This window comes from Chiroxiphia lanceolata (genome assembly GCF_009829145.1).
Source record: "Chiroxiphia lanceolata isolate bChiLan1 chromosome W unlocalized genomic scaffold, bChiLan1.pri scaffold_69_arrow_ctg1, whole genome shotgun sequence".
In the NCBI taxonomy this organism is placed as follows: domain Eukaryota; kingdom Metazoa; phylum Chordata; class Aves; order Passeriformes; family Pipridae; genus Chiroxiphia; species Chiroxiphia lanceolata.
In genome coordinates, this window is record NW_022476507.1 from 78,846 (window position 1) to 97,408 (window position 18,563).

The 18,563-nt window shown below is 52.1% G+C and overlaps 2 protein-coding genes across 2 annotated transcripts; one reads left to right on the plus strand and one right to left on the minus strand.

Moving 5' to 3' along the window:
• The first annotated feature begins 8,975 nt into the window (after nt 1-8,975).
• On the plus strand, nt 8,976-10,103 carry LOC116781580 (olfactory receptor 14A16-like). Its single transcript, XM_032677234.1, has one exon. The coding sequence runs from the start codon at nt 9,045-9,047 to the stop codon at nt 10,101-10,103; it is 1,059 nt and encodes a 352-aa protein (XP_032533125.1). The 5' UTR covers nt 8,976-9,044.
• Nucleotides 10,104-17,070: 6,967 nt separating this feature from the next.
• On the minus strand, nt 17,071-18,042 carry LOC116781581 (olfactory receptor 14J1-like). Its single transcript, XM_032677235.1, has one exon. The coding sequence runs from the start codon at nt 18,040-18,042 to the stop codon at nt 17,071-17,073; it is 972 nt and encodes a 323-aa protein (XP_032533126.1).
• Between the last annotated feature and the right edge of the window lie 521 nt (nt 18,043-18,563).

The window sequence follows — 18,563 nt, forward strand, 5'->3', positions numbered from 1 at the left end:
CTCATGTCTCCTGTGACATCACATCCTCCTCTGTGACATCACACCGTCCCCTGTGACACCACAGCATTCTGTGACATCACATCCTCCTCTGTGAGACCTCATCCTCCTCTGTGACATCACATCCTCCACTCTGACATCACAGCTACTCTGTGACATCGCATGTGTCCTATGACATCACGTCCTCATCTGTGACATCACATCCTCCTGTGTAAAATCACATCCTCCTCTGTGACATCACAGCTTCTCTGCGACATCACATCCTCCTCTGTGAGACCACATCCTCCTCTGTGACATCACATCCTCCTCTGTGACATCACAGCTATGTTTGACATCGCATCCTCCTCTGTGACATCGCATCCTCCTCTGTGACATCGCATGTCTCCTATGACATCATATCCTCCTTGGTGACATCACAACCCCCGTCTGAGACTTCACAACTCCCTGTGATGTCACATCCTCCTCTGTGACATCACATCCTCCTCTGTGACATCACATGTCTCCTATGACATCACAGCTCCTTGTGAAATCATAGCTCCCCTGTGACATCACATTCTCCTCTGTGACATCACATGTTTCCTCTGACATCACATCCTTCCTGTAACATCACATCCTCCTCTTTGACATCACAGCTCCCCGTGACATCACATCCTCCTATGTGACATCACAGTTCCCCTGTGAAATCACATCCTCTTCTGTGAAATCACATCCTCTTCTGTGACATCACAGCTCCCCTGTGACATCTCACCCTCCTCTCTGATATCACAGCTACCCTGTGACATCACATATGTCCTATGACATCACATCCTCATCTGTGACATCACATCCTCCTCTGTTAAATCACATCCTCCTCTGTGACATCACATGTCTCCTATGACATCATTTCCTCTCCGTGACATCAGAACTCTCCTGTGACATCACATCCTCCTCTGTGACATCACATCCACCTCTGTGACATCGCATGTCTCATATAACATCACAGCTCCCTGTGAAATCATAGCTCCCCTGTGACATCACATCCTCTTCTGTGACATCAGATCCTCCTCTGAGACATCAGAGCACGTCTGTGACATCACATCCTCCTCTGTGACGTCACATCCTCCTCTGTGACATCGGATCCTCCTCTGTGACATCAGAGCACCTCTGTTGCATCACATCCTCCTCTGTGACATCGCATGTCTTCTATGACATCACATCCTCCTCTGTGACATCACAGCTCCCTGTGAAATCATAGCTCCCCTGTGACATCACATCCTCCTCTGTGACATCGCATGTCTCCTATGACATCACATCCTCCTCTGTGACATCACAACTGCCTGTGACATCACATTCTCCTCTGTGACATCGCATGTCTCCTATGACATCGCAGCTTCCTGTGACATCACATGCCTCCAACACTCCTTTATTTTTTTGGAACAGTGTTTCTACTAATAAAGATGTGTGGGCTTTGGGGTTTTGGGGCCAATGTAGCCTTCCTTTTCCTGTTCATATGGCTTCCACTGCCTTGTTAGCTTGTCATTCCCCCCCGCTTTACACCCCAAATAACATGTTTTTCCTCTCCCCCTGTGAGCCCTCACTACTTTTCTCTCAACCATCTTCCATCCAAGCTAGCAGCTCTCTTCCCTGCCAATGCTGCTGCTTGGAGAACCAGAAATCCTGGGCTGTCCTTTGCCTGTTGATAAACAAAGCAGTGGCTTCTTCCCTTGGGGACTGAAAGTGTCACCTCCCCCAGACTGGGGCCTGGAATTCCAACCACATTCCTGACCTTGGGTTTCACAGTTACCCATCAGTTTGGGGGAGGGGAAAAGAAAAAAGGTCAAGAGATTACAGCAGCAAGTAAACTGGGGCTAAGTGTACCTTCATTTTCTCAAGTTGTTCTGGAGAAATAAATAAAAATAGTATTAGGAGAAAAAAAGGCCAAAGCCAGGTATCAGTTTCCTGAATTTGATCAGGGAATACAGAAGAAGAAGATACCTGCAAACACACATCTGCACTAACTTCTCAAACTGTACAGTGCAAAATCTGACCCCAAGGAGTCTGTACAAAACAGTGGGAATGGAATCAGAGAGGGGAAGGAAAAAATCCTCAGCAGGGCCTGTCCCAGTCCAGGGGCATTACTGAGCAGCACCTACATTTCCATGGCTCTCTGGGCAGGTCATTTTTCCTGTGTGCCAAACAGCACATCTTGAAGCTTCTTCCCACTGAAATACTAGAGACATTTCAGGACACCTGAAGAGCCAGATTCTCAAAGCACAACGACCTCAAGGCAAGGGAAGAAGTGAGATTCAGTGGCACTTGGCAGAAGCTGCCCAGGGCATTGTGTCAAATGGGTATTTACCAAAAGGAGCAACGAGCTCAAACCATCAGGGAAAGAGCCAGATGATGAAAGGGTGTTAGCTGCTGAGAATTTCTTTGGGAAGAAGTAGACTGTTCACTTGAGATAGAAATTTGCAATATACCATGGAACCTTATTCAAAGTCCAGCTGGAAAATACCTTCTTGTTAAGAGTGTGAAATAAATCCTAAAGTGTCATCAACTATGTGATTTTTTCTTTATTCCCAATCACTAATTAAAGAAACATAACTCAGATGTGATCTCACTCTGTGCTCCAGTGACATTAACATTAGAACAATATTGTCACTGTCTATTTGTCTCTTGTGCTCCTCACTGGAAGGCACTTGGTGCACCCCTGGATATCCTGCTAATGAGTGAAAAAACTAACCCTTCTGAAGTTCCAGATTTTCCTCACCTGTTTGGACACAGTTGGACAAACTGGACCAAGTTCTTACTTGAAAGTCATCTGCTGTATTTAGCATTAATTACTCCTTGTTTTGATCGTAGAGGAAAAAGCTCACACAACACAATCTCTGTGGACCCAACAGAGAAAACATCCCCAGGGTCTTGTTAGAGCACAAACCTGAAAAAAAGGGATGACAGGACAGAGAATCACAGAATCATCAAGGTTGGAAGAGACCTTCCAGATCTTCTAGTCCAACTGTCAACCCAGCACCACCACAATCACCCCTAAACCCCATCCCAAAGTGCCACATCCAGATGTCACCTGAATGCTTCCAGAGACTCCACCACCTCCTTGGGCTACTTGTTCCAATGCCTGAGCACTCTCTCAGGGGAAAAAGGGTTTTGGAATATCTAATATGAACCTTGCCTGATGCAATTTAAGGCAGTTTCCTCTCTTCCTGTCACTAAAGGCTTTGCAGAAGAGACCAACTCCCACAGCCACTAAAACCTCCTTTCAGGTCATTGCAGAGAGCAATGAGGTCCCCCCTGAGCCTCCCCTGCTCCAGACTCAACCAGCCCAGTTCCCTCAGCCGTCCCTCAGCAGACATGTTTTCCAGAGCCTTCCCCAGCTCCGTTCCCTTCTCTGGACACGCTCCAGCCCCTCCAGGGCCTTTTGGCACTGAGGGGCCAGAACTGGACACAGCACTCCAGGTGGGGCCTCCCCAGTGCCCAGCACAGAGGGGCAATCACTTCTCTGCTCCTGCTGGCCACACTCTTCTCCACAAAGGCCACGATGCCCTTGGCCTTCTTGCCCCCCTGGGCACACTCTGACTCATATCCAGCTACTGTCAAGCAGCACCCCCAAGTCCCTTCCTGCTGAGCAGCTCTCCAGCCCCTCTGCCCCCAGCCTGGAGCATTCCAGGGGGTTGTTGGGACCCAAGGGCAGGCCCTGACACTTGGCCTTCTTGATCCAGCCTGTCCAGATCCCTCTGCAGAGCCTTCCTGCCCTCCAGCACATCCACACTCACACCCAGATCAGTCAGTCTCCCAAACAGGACAAAGTCTGACCACCAGCAGTCCAAGGTGTCAGTTCTGCTGCCCCCTCCTTCCTCCACCCACAATGGAAAACTCCATCATTTTGGGGTCTCTGTGCCCGATGGTTCCGACCACCACATCCCCCACCAGTCACAGAATCATGGAATGGTTTGGGTGGAAAGGGACCTTAAAGAACATCTCAGTCCAACCCCCTGCCATGGGCAGGGACACCTTCCACTAGACTCAGAGCTCAGAGCCCCATCCAACCTGGCTGTGAACACTTCCAGGGATGGGGCAGACAGGACTTCTCTGAGCAACCTGTGCCAGGATCTCACTACCCTCACAGTCCAGAAATTCTTCCTAATATCCCATCTAACCCTTCTCTTTCTCAGTGTGAAGCCATTCCCCTTGTCCTGTCACTCCAGGCCCTTGTCCAAAGTCTCTCTCCATCTTTCTTGTTGGTTCCCTTCAGGCACTGCAAGGCCACAATTAGGTCACCCCAAACCCTTCTCTTCTCTAGGCTGAACAATCCCAGTTCTCTCAGCCTTTCCTCACAGCAGAGCTGCTCCATCCCTCTGATCACTTTGATGGTCCCATCTGGACTCACTCCAACAGGTCCATGTCCTTCCTGTGCTGGAGCCCAGAGCTGGAGGCAGCTCTGCAGGGGTGACAACATTACAGCCCTGTGTGTTCCAGCAAGGACACTGTGGAACCTCCTGGAGTAAAGGGGCCATTGTGACACTGTAGGGCCTTAGAACCCTGGGACACTGTGGAACCTCATGGAATCAAGGGAGCATTATGACAATGTGAAAACTCATGGAATTAAGAGGCCATTGTGATACTGCAAGGCCTCATGGAACCAAAGGAACCCTGGGAGACTGTGGAAACTCATGGAATCAAGGGGCCATTGAGGCGCTCCAGGGCCTCATGAAATCAAAGGAATCCTGGGACACTGTGGAACCTCATGGAACCAAGGGTTCATTGTGCCATGAAGGGCCTCCTAGAACCAAGGGAGCCCTGAGACACTTTGGGCCCTCATAGAATCAGGGGCCATTGTGACACTGAGGAACCTCGGGGACTCAGAGGCCACTGTGACACTGCAGAGCCTCTTGGAACCAAAGGAACCCTGGGACAATGTGGAATCACATGGAATTATTAGGCCACTGTGAAACTACAGGGCCTCATGGAACCAAAGGAACCCTGAGACTTTTCAGAACCTCATGGAACCAACGGGCCGTTGTGACACTGCAGGGTTCATGGAACCAAAGGATTCCTGGGACGCTGTGGAATCTCATGGAACCAAGGGGCCACTGTGATATGTGGGGCCTCCTAGAACCAGAGGAGTCCTGAGACACTTTGCAAAGCCATGGAATCAAGGGTCCATTATCACACTACAGAACCTTACAAAGCCAAATGGACCCTGCGACTCTGTGGAACCTCATGGAATCCAGTGGCCATTCCCACGCTGTAAAACCTCATGGATACTCTCAGGTTCCCATTATTAAGAGACATCTCTGCCGAAATTCAGCTGCAAAGCAGACCATGTGCCAAGGTCAGCAGGCCAGCTTTGATGTAACAGTAAATAGGAGGGAGACAAAAAGAAAGAAAGAGAGAGAGAAAAGAAGGAGGTGGTGGGAAACCAGCGAGAGAGAGACAGAGATGAAGTAAATGTATCACACAATGGAGATCCCTGAGGCTCCCACCGATCCTTCTTCCCCCTGCTCTGCTAGGTGGAGGGTCCCCAAGTTGTGCTTCTGGGCTATCACTTTTATACAGCCCAAGCCCCGGGTATTCAGGGGGGTAGATGCTGTTCCCACAGCTTGGGCTGGCACGTCTACAAGGACTTGCTTCCTTTCCCACAGTTTGCCACAGTGGGAATTTTGCCCGCTGTGCTTCCAGTCTGCAGGTGGGAATCTTTGTCTGGATGGGTTCCCCAGACCTGCCTTACCAGCCCTGGCTTCCTCTTGGGGCTGTCTGTTCTATCCCACACTCTGCACAGTGCAGTTCTGTCCTGGGGGCTACTTCCAGAGCTTCACCTCCCTTTAGGCCTTGGAATTAAAGGCCTTCCTGTTTGCCACCAGTGCTTATGTGTTGTGGTGCCTTCTGGGATTTTCCTGCTTTGACAGTGTTTTGAGACAGTTCATTGTGCCCTTCAAGTCCTTCCATGTGCACACACACACCCCACTCTCACCAGTGTCTGGCCCTCCAAAGAACACCAGACCTGATGATTTAGAGCTCCTACTCCAGTGGTTGGCACTTGGAGCTCCCTCCGTACCCAGAGCTCAGAGCTCCCTTGTCCCAGAAAGTTTAAAGAGATTGTGCCTCATTCTGCCAAGACAACCCTTGGAAAAAAGGGTCCCTCTGTGTTTCCTTGGAGAAGAGCACTCTATTGTCATCTTCCAAAACCTTGGAGAGGTCCCAGAGATCTCCCAGGAAGGAATTTGGATCCTCAAGCACATGACCCGTATATAGAGGCTGAGGACTCAGGAGTCAGGGGTGTGAAGATTGAGGACAGTAGAGGAGTAGCCTGAGAGGTGTGGAAGGGGGATGTCAGAGCTGGTGGAGCTTTTCTTCCTGTCAGAAAACAGCCTAAGAAAGAACTAGTGCCACCAAGGGCAGCTGGGGTACCCTAGACTGGTAACAAGGAGTCAGAAATTTCCCTCTGAGGTCAGTGTTGTGGTGCAATATGTCACAAAGAAGGAGTCAGGGTGAGCCCAAGGCTTTGTGTGTGCAGGAAGAGCCAGGGAGGACGCAGAGATGTCAGTGCAGGAAGGTGCCAGCCAGGTGGGGCAGCCGGGGGGATGACGACAGCCTGCAGGGAAAGGGGCAGGGCATGGACACCGTAGGACAGCCTGGGCTGGAGAGGAGACAGGGAGGGGGAGAAGCTGAAAGGCCCTGACACAGCTACCTTCTGCAGGCCTTTGGCCATGGCTGCTGTCTGTGCCCCTGAGGCCAGGAGGGGAGTGGCCCTTGCAGCCCTGGGGCCTCCTGGCCTCGTCCCTGCTCAGCAGCCTGGCAGGTGCCACCCCATGGTCCTGCCCTTGGCATTGCACATCCCACATCCCAGTGCCCCAGGAAGAGCCCTGAGGAATGAGGCAGGGACAGGATCTGCCTTCCCAAGGGCTGGGGGTCAGGCCTTGGTCCTCTGGATTAAGGAAAGAAGTCAAGGTTTCTTCAGCATCAGAGCCACCTTTCCCTTCCTTGTCCATCCTTGTCATCATTGTCTGCAGTTTTCTGCTCTGACTGGAACCTGGGGACAAGTTCTCAGTCGTGTCCCTCAGTGAGACTCATTAGCACTACAAGAAACTTTAGAATTTCCATCTCACTTTGACTTCTTGAAAAGTTGTTTGAACTTCCTCTCAGGGACTGAGTCTCATGTAAACAACATCAATGTCCCCCGAGGGTCACTAAATGCCTGGGGCTGTTGCTGTGCTGCTGAGCTGGGCTGGGCTCCTGGCACACAGGGAGCTCCTGGCAAGCAAGAAGCGCTTCAAAGAGACAGCTCTGCTGGTGAGCAGCTCCTCTGCACAGCCCAGCAGGGCTGAGGGCACTGCCTGCAGCACCCAGGGCACAGGAGAGAAGGCAGAGAGATGAGAGGCAGCCTGGGCTGGCAGGTGACTGAGCTCTCACCACGGGAGAAACCTTCCCAGGATCTGAAGGAAGAATTCTCTGGCTGTAGGAAAGTTCAACTTGCCTTCCTGGAGGCATCTCCTAAAGCTGCCACATCCCACAGCTTCCAGGATCTTTCAGCAGGACTCTCCCAGTTGCTGCAGTGCAGGGGAAGTGGCCATATGGCAGAGCAGGGCAGGAGCTGCAGGCAGCAAGGGCAGAGAGGAGAAGGGAGCAGGAAGTTGAAGGGATCCTGGGCTGGGAGGACAGGGCAGAGCTGCTCAGGGCAGGAACCTTGCCAGCCCTTTGCCACGCTCAGGCTGTGGCTGCAGAGCAGTGCAGGTGAGTTGCTGCAAGTGCCTCTGCCAGCTGCCAAATGGCAGCAGTGGCAGGAGCTGTCAGGATGGCTCTGCTGGATTTGCTGGGGTGCAGCAGGAGAAGCTGCTGCAGAGCAGGACTTGCTGCTGCCCCCTCAGAGGCCCAGGGCCAGAAGGTTCCCTGTGGCAGGGCTGGCTGTGGGGTGGGAAGGTGGGGGTGCAGCCAGGGGTGCCCAGGGCTGTGGTGCAGAGCAGGGTCCTGCCCCCAGGGCTCTGTGTGCTGGGGCAGGGACTCTGCTGCCTGCCAGGCTCAGCTCTCAGCCCGGCCAAGGAGCTGCCACGGGGCTGGGGGAGAAGGGCTGTGGGGAAGGAACAACTCCTGGGAGGGCAGAGCAGGGCAGAGTCCTTCTGATCTCCACAGTGGGCTGCAGGGATGAGGGCTGGTCACAGCTCCAGATCTAAGCCGGAAATTTCCCAGAAGGTATTTGCAAGAGGCACAGACAGACAGGGTGTACCTTCAAGAGAATGAACTGATTCTTCCAGTGTTATACTCTGGGTTGTCTGGGTACTGACTGCGATAGACAAATCAATCTCAGAGCACAGGACACTGCAACTTGAACTCTGTTAGATTAGAGGGGATTGAACCTGAGAGTATCAGACATCAAAACTGTCTTATAGACAGTTATAGCATCAGTGTCAATTTTCCAGCCTCCTCAGGGTTGCTCTGACATTGCCATCAGAGCCTGCCCAGCCAGAGATGCCCCTGGGCAGTGCCCTGTGCTGCTGGGAGGGCTCTGCAGGGCAGAGCTGAGTCCCCAGGGCTGGGATGGGCTCTGGAAGCACTGCCAGGGCCCAGCCCTGTGCCCAGGGAAGCAGCTGCTGGCAGGGACAGCTCCAGGCAGCAGAGCCCTGGGCAGGGAGTGGGGGACAAGTGCCCCCAAGGCCTGGGGGAGGGGCTGTTCAGGTAGCTCTGGGGGCCCTTCCCTGCAGCTCTGCTGGGCACTGTGTGCTGGGCAAGGAGCTGCCTCTGCTTGGAGAACATCTCCCCTGCAGGACCCTGCCCTCTCTGTTAGGCCTGTGCTGCTGGGTTTGGAGCTGCCCCCAGCAAGGCCCAGCTCTGCCTGGGCAGGATCCTGGGCAGTGCTGAGCCTTCCCTTGGGGGTGGGCACTCTCTTGTCCCAGCCCTTGGCTTCTGTGCAGGATGGCTCCTATCCTGCTCTCTCCAGCACAACTACAGTGCTGGCCTGGAAACACGTTGAACTACTTGGCAGGACATGGCAAGAGCTCCTGCCACACACAACCTTCTGCCAGCACATATTAGAGAGAAAAATTTGATTTAATCTTGAAATGAATTGTATTGAAATCTGGAGTGATATTGTCAGAGGCGTCTGTCTAAACTTTACCCTGTGGCTTCCTTTTCTGAGCAGACCCTGTGCTAAGGAACAGCAAATGTCCAACAGCAGCTCCATGCCCCAGTTCCTCCTCCTGGCATTTGCAGACAGGAGGGAGCTGCAGCTCCTGCACTTCTGGCTCTTCCTGGCCATCTCCCTGGCTGCCCTCCTGGCCAACGGCCTCATCCTCAGCGCCGTAGCCTGCGACCACCACCTGCACACCCCCATGGGCTTCTTCCTGCTCAACCTCTCCCTCACAGACCTGGGCTCCATCTGCACCACTGTCCCCAAAGTCATGCACAATTCCCTCTGGGACACCACAACCATCTCCTACATAGGATGTGCTGCACAGCTCTTTCTCCTTGCCTTTTTCATTTCATCAGAGTTTTCCCTCCTCACCATCATGTGCTACGACCGCTACATTGCCATCTGCAAACCCCTGCACTACGGGACCCTCCTGGGCAGCAGAGCTTGTGCCCACATGGCAGCAGCTGCCTGGGCCGCTGGGTTTCTCATTGGTCTGCTTCACACAGCCAATACATTTTCCCTGCCCCTGTGCCAGGGCAATGCCCTGGGCCAGTTCTTCTGTGAAATTCCACATGTCCTCAAGCTCTCCTGCTCACACTCCAACCTCAGGGAACTTTGGCTTGTTGAGGTTGGTGCCTTTTTAGGGTTTGGTTGTTTCATTTTCATTGTTTTCTCCTATGTGCAGATCTTCAGGGCTGTGCTGAGGATCCCCTCTCAGCAGGGACGGCACAAAGCCTTTTCCACGTGCCTCCCTCACCTGGCTGTGGTCTCTATTGTTATCAGCACCTCATTCTTTGCCTACCTGAAGCCCCCCTCCATCTCCTCCCCATCCCTGGATCTGGCCCTGTCAGTTCTGTACTCAGTGGTGCCTCCAGCACTGAACCCCTTCATCTACAGCCTCAGGAATCAGGAGATCAAGGATGCCCTGAGGCAAATGATGACTGGATGCTTTTCAAGAGCAATAAAGTGCCTGTTTCCTGGTCTGTAGCATTAAGAAAGGACTGCTTAATGGCCCAGCCTTCCTGATCATGTTTTTCGTCAAGGTCATCTGGTTGTTCTTTCAATAATTTTCTGTGCAATGAAACATTATTATGCACCTGCCTTCTAATTTAGTGTCTACCCACTGAATTTGACCCAGAGATGTAAAAATGATAAATTGTGCTCTCTGAGTATTTAAACAAAATAAAGGACCCTGAAGTGCCTTCTTTACCCAAGACCCTTCTTCTTAGATGTTCCTAAAGGACAGCACACTGCAGGACAGGGGGTATTTGAAAAGTGAAAGGGGACAATAATCCCAGCCCAGCAGCACTGCCAGGGAGCAGCAGTGCTTGGTCTTTGCAGAGCTGCTCTCTTGCCACTTCCACACTGTCCTCCTGAGCCCCTTTCTCGCTGTAAGGCCTGAGTGCCCTCTGAGCACAGTCCTGGGGGCTGGAAGCCCTTGGAGCACAGGCAGGGACAGGCCCTGGGAACTTAGGAAGCAGAGCTGGGCTCCCTTCCAGCATCTCCAGGATGCTGTGGCATCTTCTGAGGGCAGGGCCTGTACTGGGTCACTTCTTCTGTGACCTTGCTCCAGGGCTGCAACTCTCCTGCAGTGTCTCCAGGACACTCCTGCTCTCTGCTTTCCAGGTTCCATTTCAGATCCAGTCTTCCCCTCCTGCTCACAGGGACATCCTGGGAGTGCTTCAGAGCTGCCATCCTGGGGCAGCTCCTGCCCAGCGTGGGCAGGCACAAGGTCTCTCCAGCTGCTCCTCTCCCCTCCCCAGTGCCACTGTTTTCTGCAGCCTCCTCCTCCTTGCCCAGCACAGCCCTCCTGACACAGCTGGACACAGCCCTTGTTCTACCCCCTCCTCAGGCACCTGCCCAACCCCCTCAGCTCCAGCCTGAGGGCCACAAACCTTCAGGGCAGGGAGGCACTGGGCAAAATGCTGAGGAAACCTTTCAGCTGCACTCAAATCCAATTGGAGGGGTTGGCCTGGAGGAAGAAATCCATTCCAATTCTCCAGAACCAGCAGGACAACCTGTCCTGTGTCCTGGGCACTCCTCTGGAAGTGTGGGCTATGGAAAAGGTTTTGGTGTCAGGGCTATTGAGAAGGCTGGGCAGCGTCACTGGGAGACCTCTCCCAAACCCTTGGAAAGGCCAGAGCCAGCCCAGAGCTTCCTGGGGCCTTGGCAAAGGCAGACATGGAACCAGTCTGCAAACAGGGCAGCAAGGAGGGTTGGCAGAGTTCCAGACTGCTCAGGCTCAGCAGGGAAGGGAATAGGGCAAGTCCTCCTGCAGCCATTGCCAGGCATGGGAAGGACAAGGCAGGGATTGCAGAACCCCTGTGGGAGGGAATAGAAGGGGATGTTGTGTGTCCAGACTTTATCAAGGCCCTTGACATGGTCTGCTGTGGTCTCCTTATGGCCAGACTGGTGAGAGCTGGACTGAAGAAGTAGATGTGGTGGGTGGGAATTTGGCTGAATGAAGAGTGTCAAATCAAATCCATGGTAAAAAGTCTTCTTGGCAGCAACTTCCTGGTGAAATCCCTCAGTGACCAGCCCTTGAACACCACTATAGAACATCTTTATTATCTCTCTGTACATTGGGACAAAATGTATTTTCAAGTCCTTTGTGAATGATGCCAAATTTCAGGGAGCCCTTGAGCAACCTGTCCTGGTTTAAAGACACATATTGGGGTGGGAACTCCAATAAAATGAATTTGCTCCCCTTTTATTCCCCACCACTATAGGGAGACAAAATACAAGGAGGTACAAGTGAAAACAATAAGACTTTACTGACAAGAAATATAGCAGCAAAAACAGCAATAAAAACAGAACAGTTCAAAACCTCAACAGAGAGAGAAATTGCCTCCTCTGTCCCCCCCTTTCCCCAACTCCCTTTTGTAAATAGATAAAAACAGGGATCAATATGTGCCTCTCTTCTCCCTTGACCCCGAATGGATAAAGAAAAAAAAGAAAACCAGGGGAAAGTGGGGGCAAAGCAAAATGTGGAAGACTCTCTGGTCTGAGATCAGTTGTGCTGCCCAAGAACACGCTGACTCCAGAGGTGTCCAAGCGGGGCAGAGCCGGCGACTCCGGTCCGTGCGGCGGCGGGGGGGAGGCAGCGGCTCTGCTTGATTCCATGGAGTTCTGGGGAGGCACAGTGGCCCCTTGGTTCCCAGAGGTTCTGAGATATCCCAGACTTCCTTTTGTGCCAAAGAAATCCCGCATGTCACAATGGTCCCTTGGTTCCATGAAATTCCCCAGTGTCCCTGCATTCCTTTGGTTCCATGAGGCCCTGCAGTGTCACGGTGCCACTTGATTCCGTGACATTACAAAGAATCAGAATGGCTCCTTGATTTAAGGCCAACTGCACATGGGGCTGCCTTGGGGGGAGTGTGGGCACCCAGACAAGGGAATTGTCACCCCCCTGGACTGAGCCCTGGTGTCCCCACATCTGGACTGGTCTGTCTGTCTGTGAGGTTCCCCATTCTGAAAAAATGAGGAAGAACTGGAGAGGGTCTAGAGGAGACATGACAGGATGGAGCTTTTCTCTATATTGGAAATAGAATGAAATCTTCACAAAGAGTAGCACTAAAAGTTCAGACTGAAGGTGAGGAAAAAGAAATGTCACTCAGCGGGGACCCTTGTGCTGCAAGAGGCCACCCAGAGGGAGTCAGGATCAGCCCATGGCTTTGTGTTTCAGGGAACAGCCAGAGCTGGTGCAGAGACATCAGGGAGGGTCTAGAAATGCTGCTGGGAGGGGGGTGGGAAAGCAGGAGGGGTGTGTGCAGCCTGCAAGGCCAGAGCAGCAGCAGGGCCAGGGCAGGCCAGCCTGCAGGAGAGATGGCCAAGGGCTCTGGCAGGGCTGCAAGGCCCAAAGGCACCCAGGCCTTTGTCCCCTTGCCTCTGGCAGCTGCTCTGCCACTCTGGCCACCACAACCAACTTGCCTGGCAGGTTCTGCACTTGGGTTCTGCCTCGCCCCTCCCTCAGCAGCCTGGCAGGGGTTGCCCAGATTTGGCCTTGGTTGTTCCTCCCCCTCCCATCCCAGTGCCCCCCAGAGAGCCCTGAGCCAGCCGGGAGGGACAGGATCTGCTGGGCCAGGGCCTGGGGCTCAGGCCTTGGCCTTTGTGCTCCACAAAACCAAGGCAGGCTTTGCTCAGCACTGCAGGGGCCTGCCCAGAGCCTTTGTCTGCCTGCACTCCTGGCCTCCAAGGAGCTGCTCCAAGGAGTCCCTGGGGAGGCTTTGGCAGTGCCTGCCCTCAGTGGGGCCCAGCAATGCTTCAAGGCACTTGCAGTTTGCCTTCTGACTTCTTCAGCAGCTGCTTCAATCTTCTCTCAGTACCTCAGCATCATGGGCTGGGCTGCAAACACACCGTGGGGCTCATTTAATTCCAGAAATCCCTCAGGATCTCTTTGTTTTCCTTTAATTGTCTTCAAGGCAATTCCAAAACAAGTCTTTTTTTGTTTTAATTCAATGATGGCTATTTTGTAGTTCAGAGAAGAGGTGATAGAGATGTTCTCCATCTGATCTTGATGCTGAGTGTCTCCTCAGGAGATCCACACTGACCCTGGATGATCAACCTTGCTCCTCACCCCTCAACCTCAACAGTTCTGACGTGGCCCATCTTGGACTGACAGCTGATGCAGCTCCAAACACACTGTGGGACCCATTAAAACACAGGAAAACAAATTATTTCCCTTTCTTTTAATTGTCTTCAAGTCATCAAGACTTCTACAGCTAATTGGAGTTTATTTTAAGTTTAGCTAAGGAGGAAGATTTTAAAGTGGACGTCACGAAAAAAATATATTTTTTGATGAAAGGGAATGATTTACACAGAGCCTTGGGATGCAAGAGGGTCAGGACAAAAAGGATTTGGATCCAAAGACAAGGGGGTAAAAGAGATTAGTAGCACTTAATCATTGACCAATTGAACAGTTATCAACTGGTTCAATAGCATTTGCTAAAATTTTAGCAGTGACTGAATTATAGATTCACAACAACAACATTCTCACCACAGTCAATTCACACCCACACCCAGGCAGAGATGTGTGGACACATCAATAACTGGATGTGGAAAGGTCCCTCCCCCAAATTCTCTTGGTTGTCAGGGAAACACTCCCCCAAAATCCCTTTGTGTTTGCCAACAGACAAGGGTCACAGCTGGAGGAGTGTTTGTGGAGGGGGATCAGAATTGTCCTGGGCATCAGCGAGGGTCTTTGGAGTGTTGCAAACTGGAGGGTTCCCGAGCTGGGAGAAGCTGCCAGAGGTGTCCCACTGAGAGGGAGGTGCTGGGCAGCTGCCAGGGCCTCCCTCAGCCCTGCTGGGTGTGGGCTCCCAAGGGGACTGGCTTTAGTGATCTGCTGAATTTCCATCCTGGTGTCAGGAATGACTGGAGTTCCCAAACTATTTGGGAATTATATCCAAACTGTTCCATTTGGGTTCCGATTCAGGTAGGGAATGTTCCAAGGTTTTCAGGGGATGACTGATTATCCTGTGTTCCCCAGCTCTCACCCATCCCAGTCAGTTGGATGGTTTATTGACAATGTGTCCCGAGGAGCGGCACCTCTGATGCCGTAGAAACCCCTCCCCCTGGATTAGGAAACCTTTGGAATTCAGGAGCTGTTCCAGCGGACATGAAAATGAACAGTAGTTTTCCTAAAGCCCAGAGCCAAGCAGAACAAAGGCAGGCCCCATCAGTGGCAGAGCAAAGGTCCCCCCATGGCTCTGTGCCTGTGGCCGCTGAGGCGGCAGCGCAGGCCCGAGGCGGTGCCGGGTCCCGGTGCAGCCGGGGCAGAGCGGCGGCTGCGCGAGCGGCAACCCCGGCGGTGAGTGCGGCAGCCCCGTGGCAGCAGCGGCTCCGGGCACAGAGGCCGGCGGCAGCCGCTGTGGCTCATGGAACCAAGTGACCACTGGGACACTGCAGGGCCTGCTGGAATCAACGGGGCCGGTGGGACCCTGGGGCGACTCTTGGAGCCAAGGGAACCCTGGGATGTTTTGGAACATCCTGGAATCAAGGAGCCATTGTGACACTGTAGGACCTCATGGAACCAAAGGAATCTTGGGACATAGTTGAAACTCAAATCATCAGGGCCATTGTGACCCTCCAGAACCTCATGGAACCAAGGATCTGTTGTGACACTGAGAATCTTCATGGAACCAAAGGAACCCTGACAGTTTTTGGAACCTCATAGAATCAAGGGGCCATTTCTGGCAGGATGCTCTGCTCGGATAATACCTAAACAATGGTCAGAATGCAAACAATGCACACTCTCTGTGGTGAGTTACTGCTGGTGTCAAGGTGCTGGTTTTAATGTTGAATTATGCTAAATCTAAAATGGTTCCTGAAACTTCAAACACACATCCTGCTTTCTAAAGCAGGATTTGACAGATAAGCTACTCCCTGGCCTTGAAATACATCTGGCAGTCAAACCCTTTATAACTATAAAAGTCCCATCCAAATGTCATGTGTCAGATTCTTCCACAGACTTCCTTGAAGTGTGTGGAGCTTCTGCCATGAAGCAGGGACAGTTCTTCATGGTCACTGCCCAAGGGTTAAGTGAAAGAGAGAGAACTACCTCCTGTCGTTGTGGGGTGAGTTCCCTCAATCTCTGCTTCAGGATTGTTTCTTTTTGCTGGTTTTGATCCAATTACTTTAATAGAATGACTTTGATAGAGTACACTGTCCTATCTTACACTAGGAGGTTACTTACTATCTTACTGCTAGGAGGTTACTTACTATCTTACTCCTATCTTACTGCTAGGAGGTTTTGGCTTTTGTACTGTGTAGTAAATAATTCTCTTTAAGGTCTTTCATCTGTTCCTTGTCTGATCAATTGTCTGTTCATTTGTCATAATAAATCATTCATTTTATAGAAATGTTTCTCATTTACCATCATTAAAACCTGCAGGACAAAGTGATTGAATCACACCTCTATAATTCCTTCAGTTGCAACCAAAACCTGAGCCTGAGATTGGATCCAGCCACAGCCAGGCTCCTCTCTGAGAAGGAATTTAGAAAGCAAGGGGGTCCTTTGTGCCCCTCGTAGCTCAACGAGACGGCTTCTGCCATCAACTTTGTCTAAGCCTTCCACCCCCCCAGCCCCAAGCCGTGACACATGGGCATGTCTTGTGCATGCAGTGCAAACATGGACTCCTGAGCTGGTCATTTGCTGTCCCTCCTTGGAGGGAAGAACAAGCCCAATGGCCTGGGGTGAGAGGCCAGTGCTGGCAGCGGCGCTGGCTGTGCCAGGGCACTGCTGGGTGCCCCCACCCTGAGCACTCCCCCCTTGTGCTGGTCACTGCTGTTTTCCTCTGCAGGGCCTTGTGTTGGGCACATCCTGGAGAGCCAAGTGGAAAGCAGATGGAAGCTTTGAGGCCCTGGCCTGAGGAGATGCCCCTGCAGGATGGCAGTGCTGCTGCAGAGGTCAGCTCTGGGCCAGCAGTGCCCAGGGCTGTCCCTGCCTGCAGTCCCTGGACAGTCCTGCAGCAGGACTGGCACCGACTGCCAGAGCACTGAGGCTCCAACAACACAGGGCTCTGCAGGACAGTGTGGAAGGGAAGGGAGAGGAGGCCACGCAGGAGAAGGGCTGCTGCTCCCTGGCACTGCTGCTCTGCTGGGACTCTTTTCTGGCCCAGCTCTGCACAGAGGCTCCGACCCTGCAGCTGCAGAGAAGTCAGAGAGGAAAGATGTCAGGCAAACAAGTCAATGCAGAGTTCTTTATTTGGTTGAAGCACACAATGAGTACAATTCCCAATTTGTACAACTTCTAGGCCAGGTTAGAAAGGCAAACACTGAATTGAAAATGGTGTTTATATATATATACTTTTTTAATATATGTCTTTATATATATCTTTATACATAAAAAGAATTTTTGATGTGAACAAATTCTCACAAAAATTACACCCCTATCAGGAGTAAAAAATAGAGAAGGTATGGTGGGCCTTAAATGAAGTCCATAACAGGACGAGTTTTCAATGAGGTCCATAACATGCAGAAGAAGGAGAGTTTATTGCTTCTGAAAGACACCCAGTTATCAGTTTCCTCATGGCATCCTTGAGCTCCTGGTTCCTGAGGCTGTAGATGAGGGGGTTCAGTGTTGGAGACACCACTGAATACATGAGTGACACAATAAGATCCAGGGATGGGGACGAGATGGAGGGGGGCTTCAGGTAGGAAAAGAATAAGGTGCTGAGAAACAGGGAGACCACGACCAGGTGAGGGAGGCAGGTGGAAAAGGCTTTGTGCCGTCCCTGCTGAGAGGGGATCCTCAGCACAGTCCTGAAGATCTGCACATAGGAGAAAACAATGAAAATGAAACACCCAATCATTAAACAGGCACTAAACACAATAAGCCCAAGTTCTCTGAGGTAGCCTGAGTGTGAGCAGGAGAGCTTGAGGATGTGTGGAATTTCACAGAAGAACTGGTCCAGGGCATTGCCCTGGCACAGGGGCAGGGAAAATGTACTGGGTGTGTGCAGCAGAGCAATGAGAAACCCAGCAGTCCAGGCACCTGCTGCCATGTGGGCACAAGCTCTGCTGCCCAGGAGGGTCCCGTAGTGCAGGGGTTTGCAGATGGCAACGTAGCGGTCGTAGCACATGATGGTGAGGAGGGAAAACTCTGCTCTAAGAAAGATTATGTAGACAAAAACCTGTGCAGCACATCCTGTGTAGGTGATGGTTCTGGTGTTCCACAGGAAATTGTGCATGGCTTTGGGGACAGTGGTGCAGATGAAGCCCAGGTCTGTGAGGGAGAGGTTGAGCAGGAAGAAGCCCATGGGGGTGTGCAGGTGGTGGTCACAGGCTACGGCGCTGAGGATGAGGCCGTTGGCCAGGAGGGCAGCCAGGGAGATGGCCAGGAAGAGCCAGAAGTGCAGGAGCTGCAGCTCCCGCCTGTCTGCCAATGCCAGGAGGAGGAACTGGGGCATGGAGCTGCTGTTGGACATTTGATGCCTCAGGTTATTGTTTTCTGTTGAGGAGAAAAAAGGCAGAACTGAATTAGGCCAGACTCAATCAGCAAAGCATATCTCATGTCTCACAGCAATTTAACATTCAGGGCCTCTTTTCAGGAAGATCTCTCTGCATCCCTCTCCCTGAGCTCTGGGTTTTGCTGGCTGAAGGGGGCACTGAGAGCAGGGACCCTGCAATGGGCTCCCGAGGGATCCTTCTTGCTGTGCAGTGAGAGGCAACTTGGAGCACAGGGTGACCTCCAATTAAATGCACTTGTGATGTATCAAAGTGTTTCCAGAACTGCTGGTCACAGTTTGCCCAAGGGCAGAACAGAGGGAGGGGATTTGGAGGACTTGATTTTCTTCCTCTTGCCAGGAGTGAGTTTGGATGGTTGAAATCTCTGACATTTCTAATGTGCTCCAAGGGAAATGTTGTGAGTCCTGAGAGGCAAAGGGATGGTCTCTTGGTGCAGAGACAAGAGCTGGCCATCTTTGCTGTTCACAGCTGCCCCTGGCTG

Bases quoted from the DNA above. Each gene is read 5' to 3' on its own strand.
- LOC116781580 (XM_032677234.1), top strand. From the start codon at position 9,045: ATGAATTGTATTGAAATCTGGAGTGATATTGTCAGAGGCGTCTGTCTA.
- LOC116781581 (XM_032677235.1), bottom strand. From the start codon at position 18,042: ATGTCCAACAGCAGCTCCATGCCCCAGTTCCTCCTCCTGGCATTGGCA.